The sequence below is a fragment of the Pteropus medius genome, unplaced genomic scaffold (assembly GCF_902729225.1).
Source record: "Pteropus medius unplaced genomic scaffold, Ma_sr-lr_union100, whole genome shotgun sequence".
Lineage (NCBI taxonomy): Eukaryota > Metazoa > Chordata > Mammalia > Chiroptera > Pteropodidae > Pteropus > Pteropus medius.
In genome coordinates, this window is record NW_024356249.1 from 9,734,406 (window position 1) to 9,742,410 (window position 8,005).

The 8,005-nt window shown below is 47.2% G+C and overlaps 1 protein-coding gene across 1 annotated transcript; it reads right to left on the reverse strand.

Annotated features, from left to right (window-relative positions):
* Positions 1-1,265: 1,265 nt before the first annotated feature.
* SMKR1 (small lysine rich protein 1) lies at positions 1,266-6,995 on the reverse strand. The gene is made up of 2 exons (XM_039860585.1): positions 6,651-6,995; positions 1,266-1,939 (listed from the first exon to the last, which is right to left on the reverse strand). Exons 1-2 carry the CDS (start codon positions 6,786-6,788, stop codon positions 1,742-1,744), a joined length of 336 nt encoding a protein of 111 aa, XP_039716519.1. The 5' UTR covers positions 6,789-6,995; the 3' UTR covers positions 1,266-1,741.
* Positions 6,996-8,005: the final 1,010 nt, after the last annotated feature.

Sequence of the window (8,005 nt, forward strand, 5' to 3'; positions counted from 1 at the left end):
GGAAGCCCTGCAAGGGCCACCTCCCCTGCATTCCAATAAACGTAACGGTTCGGATGCAAGCTCCTGAGCCCAAGTGAGGCAGAGGGCATCAGAAGTCCTACGAGTTCAAAGGCTCAGGAAGCTTTTAGCATCTGGTCAGGCAGCAGGAGCTAGAGCGGTGCTGCCCCAAGTGTGCGGTCCAGCAGAGCAGTTTAACTTGGGAGCTTAGTGGAAACACAAATTCTCAAACCTTCTTGCTGGGTGGGGCCCAGCAACGTGCCCTTTGACCAGTCCTCCTGGTGACCATGATGCACACTCAAATTTGAGAAGGGCCGAACCAGTTGCCATGTTCACGGAACCACTAGATCCAGTCCGGCGGTCGCTAACAGAGCAGGAAGGTGCTCTGCGGCCAAAGCCTATAGACAGAGAGCGGAAAGGGCCTCCCTTCAGGTTAGGGGGTACCAACCTTCACTGGAGCGAGGGCTTCCCCTGAATCTGCACAGACAGCACAGCTACACAAATGTCGTCCCCCAGAAACTCACATGTGTTATGAGCATCTACTTCTCCAGTACAAAGATCTACATGATTTCCTGTCTTGTTCGATACTTATAAAATCCTGAGGCCTGGGTTGTAGCCTTCCGTAGCCAACTGCGTGAATCTCTGAGACTCCGGCAAGGCAACCCGCGGCACCATTATAAGTAATTCAGACAAACTAGAGCATCCCTGGACAGGTGCCACCTAGGGGAACCAGAGCTGTGAATGGAGACAACAGCGAAGGCGTCGCTGTGGGGGAAGTGGTAAAATGTACCAGGAAGAGAGCAGGAGGCAGGGGTGGGATGCTAGGTGATCCAGAGATGGTGTTTACACTTAAAAAATGCCTTTCCTTCCAAGTTTCCTATTTGGGGCTTTTAGGTCTTTGGGGCGAAGGATAAAGAACTGCAGCTTTCTCTCTTAAGCGTCTCCACCCAAGTGAGGAAGATCCTATAATATCAGCAGATGCCCATGGAAAATGTCTGGCACCAATTCCATAACTTGGGGTCGGCCGGGTTGAGGAGGAAGCCTGCAGAAGGGGTGGAGAAGATGCAGAAAAAGAGGGAGACGAGTTAGGTGAAGTAGAAAGGCGAGGGATGAGGCTGATCTGCTCCCTTTTCCCTGCACCCCAACCGCTGAATGCCGTCTGCCCCTTTGAATCATCTGCTCGTCAGCCCTAACGAGGTCACAGCAGTAGTGACGATCTTAGTCTCCACCGGTGTCTGTGGCTAATTAGAATCAGGCAAGAGTCAGACTGCTGAGAAAATTATAGAAACAACATGTTTATTATTTTTTTCTGTAAAAGACAAGGAAAGGGAACAGTGCCCAAGAGAGGGACATTCATATGCAAATCCTGTGCTCTCTGCCACCTCTTCTTTAAATAACAAATCCCCTTTGGCAAAAGAAAACTCATGTAAACTAGAACTGCCTTTTGAGAGCAAGGTTTAATGCTAACCCAGGATTATGATAATTTCTTAAAGTCCTATCGATTCCACCACACTATGTAGGAATTAGTTCTTTTTCCCCCTTAACTTCTGAAAGACCGAAGTGGCTAACCACGCCTGGATTGCGCTGAGGAAGTAAAATGCATTTCTTTATCATCAACTACCACAGAAAAGTTTGCATCTCACGTTGTCTTCAGTAAAGTCCATTTTGCTTGCAATAGTTGTATGATCCTGATTTCTCCAAGCTCCGGTCCCCGTAAGAGAGAGATGCTGGCCAACGCTATCGCTTAAGTCTTGTTTTTCCCTCTCTTTGTCTTGGGAGCACCTGGCCAGCGGAAGCCGCGCATGCGCAGGCAGTCGGCCACGTTGTGGGCGATGTAGTAGAGGTTCAGCATCGCAGCGGGGCTGAGAATGTCCACTTCGGGTTTCTTCTGCTTCTTCCCATGAGGCAAGTTCCGGCTTTTTCCTCTTTTCCCTTTACCTGGCTTTCAAAGACAAGTATATACATGGGGCAAAAAATTACTTTTTATAGCCTCGACATAATTTTCAACATACCTACTGAACTTAAGAAAAAAAACTTCCAAAAAGGAAAAGCTTGTAACAACGAAAACTTTTGCATGGAGTTGGAGGAGGAGACACATGCAATTTAATTCAACAAATGTATATTAAGCACCTCCACATTAAAAGAGACCCAACCTAATACAATGTGTGCACCTTGTTTGCATTCTGATTCAAACAAACAAGCTGCAAAAAGACAGTTTTTAGGCAACTGGGGATATTTGATACTATCAAGGAATTATTCATTCTATGAGGTCTGATAATGGCAGTGGGTCATGAAAAAAATGTTTACACGTTTCAGAGATGCACACTAAAATCTGTAAGAATGAAATTAAAAAAGGCTTGAGATTTCCTTTAAACTACTGCAGTCTCCCCTTCAAAAACAAACAAACAAACAAAACAAACAGATGAAACAAATGTGGCAAAATCCTAATAATTTCTGAAGGGATATATGGGATTCATTTTACTATTCTATTTTTGTGTATATATGAAAACTTTCATAATAAAAATTAAAGGAAAACACATTTGATAATCAGGATGCAAAAATATATTTAGGCACTTGTTATACAGTAGTCTTTAGCTCATTAAGCAGCCATGAGTATTGAGACATGAATATAAGGCACTTAGCACAGCGTCTGACGTGAAGCAAGCACTCAACAAATGACTGTTGCCATCACTTTATTGCCGCTAATCCTTAGAGCCATATTTGAAGGGGAGTAGGTATTATTTGGCTCAGCAAGGTCACAGTGCAAAGTGGTCTACCAGGCTCTGTCTGTGTTTTTGCCATGACCACACTTCACAATCTGTGAAAGAATAAACTGATAAATTCACCATCAAAATTAAAAACTTGTGCTCTTCAAAAGATATTGTCAAGAAAATGAAAAGCCAAGCCACAGATTGGGAGAAAATATTTGCAAATCATATATCTGATAAAGGTCTTATGTCTAGAACAGGTAAAGAACTCTTGAAACATAATGAGAAAATAACCCAATAAGAAATGGTCAAAAGATTTGGACACTTCCCCAGAGAAGATACACAAATGGCCAATAAGCACATGAAAAGATACTCAACATTAAGTCATTAAGGATATGAAATTAAAACCATAATGAGCTACCAGCACACATTTGTTAGAATGGCTCACATTACAGAGACTGACCATACCAAGTGATGGTGAGAACATGGAGGAAATAGAACTCTCATACATTGCTGGTGGGAATCTAAAGTGACAGAGCCGCTTTGGAGAACAATTCAGCAGTTTCTTTAAAAGGTTAAACACATACTTAGCATATAATCCAGCCATTCCACTCCTAGGTATCTACCAAGAGAAATGAAAGCATATGTGCATTCAAAGACTTGTACATGAATGTTCACAGTGCTTTTTGTTTGTAATAGCTAAAAACTGAAAACAACCCAAAAGTCCATCAGTGGGTAATAAACAAGCGAACTGTGGTATCGCCACACACTGGAACACTACACAGCAATAAAATGGACTAACTATTGAGAGACTACAACATGGATGAATTTCAAAATAATTATACAAGTGAAAGAAGCCAGATCCCTCCCCCCAAAAAAGAATGCATTCTGAGTAATTCTACATATATAAAGTCCTAGAAATTATAAACTAACCTACAGACACAGGGCAGATCAGTGGTGCCTGGGACAGGGGGTGCGGTCGGGGGCTGTGTATGGAGGAGCAAGAGAAAAGGATTGATTACACAGGAGCACAAGGAAACTCTGGGGTGATCGACATGTTATCTTGATTGTGATAATGGCTAAATGGGAGCACGCATGTGCCAAACTTAACAAACTGTACATTTTAAATAGGTGCAATTTATTTTGCATCAATTATACTTCAATAAATCTGTTAAGAAATTATTACAAATAAGTGAAAAATTTCAGTTTCTGAGCTGGTTGGGTTGGTTCTCATATAACTCTATGGCTCTTGGCTGTTCCTGGGCTCAGAACACATAGCTCTGGACTTGAAACTCTCCAAACTCCTTAATGAAGACCACGTGGCTGCCTGGGACCGTCTCAGGCAAAGTGGGGAGGGGTTACAGACGGTCTCCCAACAATCCTACCGGTAGTGTCACTTTCCATCTCCTTCACGAAGCGTATTTTTTGTTTATGTATTTATTGTATGTTTCCCTAACCAGAGGTTTGTCCGAGTTTACCACTGAGCTCCCTAGGACCTAAACCAATGTCTGGCACATCGTAGAGATGAATAAATATTTGCTGAGCAGATAAATTGTAACTCAGATGCAATACGGACCCAAGATTTAAAAAGCAAATGTAGATTTCTGCTGTTCTGATTTTTAAGATGCCTCCTTCATTCACTCGCCAAATATTTAACAAATATCTACTGTGCATCGAGCCCCACACATTTACTCACTAACTATGCTGTCAAAGAAGAACCCGGGGTACATGGCATTATGATGACATAGGTTGAGCAGGGAGTGACCTACTCTGGGATACGAAGGAAGAAGGGTTCCTGAAGGGTGGCCTGTGGCCTAAGGGGTAGGGAATTCTTAAAGTAAACGGCCTATGCAAATACTCTGAGAGAGAACATGCCAAGATGAAGGGACTAAAAGAAAAAAAAGGGGGGTGTCGATGTGGCTGGCCCACAGGAAACCACAGGGTATTGGGCAGAGGGGGTGGCAGGAAGAATTGTTGAGGCTGGAAAGGTAGGCCAGGTGCAGCTCTGGCCCGCAGGCCTTGGAAGCTAAGGTGCTTGACCTTTATCCAAGGAGGAGTGGGACACTATTAGCTTAAATGGCTTTATTAAACCATCTGCTTCAGTTCCCTGACAGAAAATGGCAATATCAACCTTGTGAAGTAACCTGGGAAGGACTTAATTTAAATCAAGAGGTATCTTAGTGCTTTTACATGTAAAGAACCAAAAGGAGCACAGATTTACTAAACACATTTCTATACTACAGTCTAAGCGGGGTGAGGAGCCAGGCTTTCCAAGGCGAAACAAAGCATCGGTGCAGAGGGCTATGGGTACTTAGGGATCAACTGGTTAGCAAGAGGTACTTCTCTGAGCTAGGTCTGTCTTGAAGAAAAGGAGATCAAAGCTGGAAATGGGGTTGGTACAGGAGTGTTCCAGAAGAATGTGGGTCTAATGTGGGAATTTTTTTTTTTAAAGGCAGAGGAGATAAAACGGCACATAAAGATGAAGAGGTTGAGGCCCCTTTATCCAGGACTCTGAGCGACAAGCTCAAGCAGAGCGGTACTTAATTGAGCAGACGATGGATGTCCCTGAGGACCTACAAGATGACATACCTTCTCGGACAATCAAACTGGCAGGGAAGGAAGACAAAGGAGATGGAGAGCCCTGGATAACATGGACAGTGAGGTCGTGGGCTACTGCCAGAATCCAGGCAGGTGGCAAGGAGGGCCCCAAGACCAATGGCAGTAAGGATGGGAAGCAGGTGACAAGAGATTAGACGAGGGATGAGAGTTTGAGGCCAGGAAATGAACTTACCATTGGAGAACAGAGACAGTAGTGGTTAAAAGAGCTGGATTTTGAACACAGTTTGAAAAGGCTCTCTGGTGGAGAGATTGAGCAGAAGTTGGAAATGCAGGTTTGAAGTTTTCAGAGAGTGGAGTGGTTTAACCTGGGGCTCTGTGACCTAAAGACTTGGAGGTGAGATAGAAGTAAGTAAGGGCTTTGCAACGTTTCCTGGGCATAAAATGCCAGAATTCCCCGCACAAAAGGTCTCTTCCAAAGCCTCACTCTCTGCAGGTGGTGGTCCCGGTCACATCTGAGCTCATTTTCTACTTAATCCGCAGAGAACCCTGCACGGGACCCAGAACGGTGACAGCAGCAGAGTGCCTGGCCAGTTGCTGTTGGCACTTACTGGCGCCTAGGGGTTCCACATTACGTTACCAGCCTCTCTTTATTTCATACATGAACCCATCTTCTGTGTGTGAAAGTGGCTCAAGAGAATCAAGGAACTAAAATCAATCAACTCAAAGAAAGAGGGCTCAGCCTAATTCTGCTGCTGCTGTCCCCACTTCAGCGCGTGCAGACCGCCTGGGGAACCTCTCTCCCTCCTCGTCTTTACCCCAAGTGTTCAGATCACTGGGTTGGACACCACCCACAACGCGAGGAGATGAAGACGCCCATCTCGTGGCGTGGGTATCAAATCTCGGTAAAGCGTGCGTCTACACGGCAGAACGGTATGAAATTAATTTAGTGAGAGCCTTGGAATCTCTTAAATAAGACATGTATTACCATGGTAACTCCTTTCTCAGTTGTGCAGATGAGTGTGGCATGGGTTCACAGTCTTGAAATGAAGAGGCCAACCCCAGCTCTCGGTATCACCTGGGGGCGGCGCCCCCGCGCCCATTTCCTGCCGCGCACCCGGCTTCCTCCTCCGCACTCGCCTGAGAACCGCCGCAGGCCCGGGACCTCGCCACGCTTCCAAGAAGGCCGACAAGCTCCGGGGAACCCGGCGGGGTTAGGGGGCAGCCCGTCACCGAGCTGCCACCACGCCGGGCTTGAGCGCCCGCTTCACCCAGGCCACCGGCTCCCCGGCTCGCGGCGAACACGCCGCAAGGACAAGCGGCGCGCGGGCGGGCCGCGCGCACAAACGCGGGGCGGTGCGTCGCGGGGCGGGGACGCGCAGTGTTTACCTGTTGCCGGGACACCGGGGCCTGGCGCCCAGCTGTTGGGCGGAGCCCGGCGGGCCCAGCTAGTGTCCCGGGACCCGCGCCCGCCTTGCTTGTAGCGTCCGCTCCTCCCGGCCCGCGGTGCGGTGCCGGCTGGGCCATTTCACCTCGCGCTACGGCGACGACGATTGTGAGCGCCCGGAACCCGGGCTCGGCGCTGGGGCGTCTGGGTTTTGGGCGGCGGGGCTCGAGCTGGAGAGCCAGGGGCCGAACCAGGGCGGGTACAGCGCAACGAGCAGGCTGTGCTCGGGCCTGTGTGGTATTGGCCTTGGAGTGAGCTGACTCGGGTTTGAGTCTGAGCTCGGCCAGAAAGGTCACTGGCTGACCTTGCAGAAGTTATCCAAGACTCTACAACCTCCTTTAGAAGGTGAGATTAAAGCCTTTGAGGATTGAAGTGAGAGTAACATGGAGAAATGTTTGTAAAAGAGCTTGATAGCGGGCCCCAAGCGATTGAGGGCCTGAAAGTTCTTACGCTCCTCATGGGATTAGGCAAGAAAGGACGCAGTAGGTGCAGTTCTGCTCCCAGTGTTGCGGTTCATCCCCACATCCTCCTCCCTGCAGGGCAAGGCCACAGTTCATTCTCTTTTTTTATGACTATTCCTTTTTATCCAACAGTTTATTGAGCATCCACCATGTGCCAGGCATTTCAGTTCTAGGCCCTGGGATTTCATCCCTGAATGAGGCAAAGTCTTTGTTCTTAAAGGTATTTTTGGGGGGTGGGGGTAGGGGGAGGCATTACACTGGGTGTATTAAATTGACGTGATGACTGGTGCTCTTTTAGATTGGTGATTGGAGATGGTCTGAGGAGGTGACATTTAAACTGAGATTTGGATTTTCAGGAGTCGTCAGCTATGCCAAAAACAGGGACAGGACATTGCGGGCCAGGGGCAGGAAGACAAAGTGGTCTGGGAAGCAGGGGCGGGGTCTTGAAAAGATCTGCAACCAAGGATAAGTTGTTTTGTTTGCCTTCTTTTGATGGATGACCCGGCTTCCAAAGCAGGGAGTACATGCACCAGTATTGATGTACCAGGTTCTCAGAATCCTTTCTCTAATCCTCCATCAACAAAGCAAACCCAAGTTCCAACTACTTTTAATTTGTCTGGTAGTTTTTTTCATGAATCTGTAAGCTCTCGATATGGTAAATTCCGCCCTCTGTGTTTGCTCTCTCCTCTACTGGTTCCTCTCTCAATCCCCGGGTGATGTGGCCCACACTCCCCGCATTTCTTTGGGTGATCACGACTCTCAGGTTAACCCCCTATTGGGGTCACTCCCAAATCTGTTCCAGCCCTGCTTTTCCTGAGTTCCAGATAGGAGGTCCA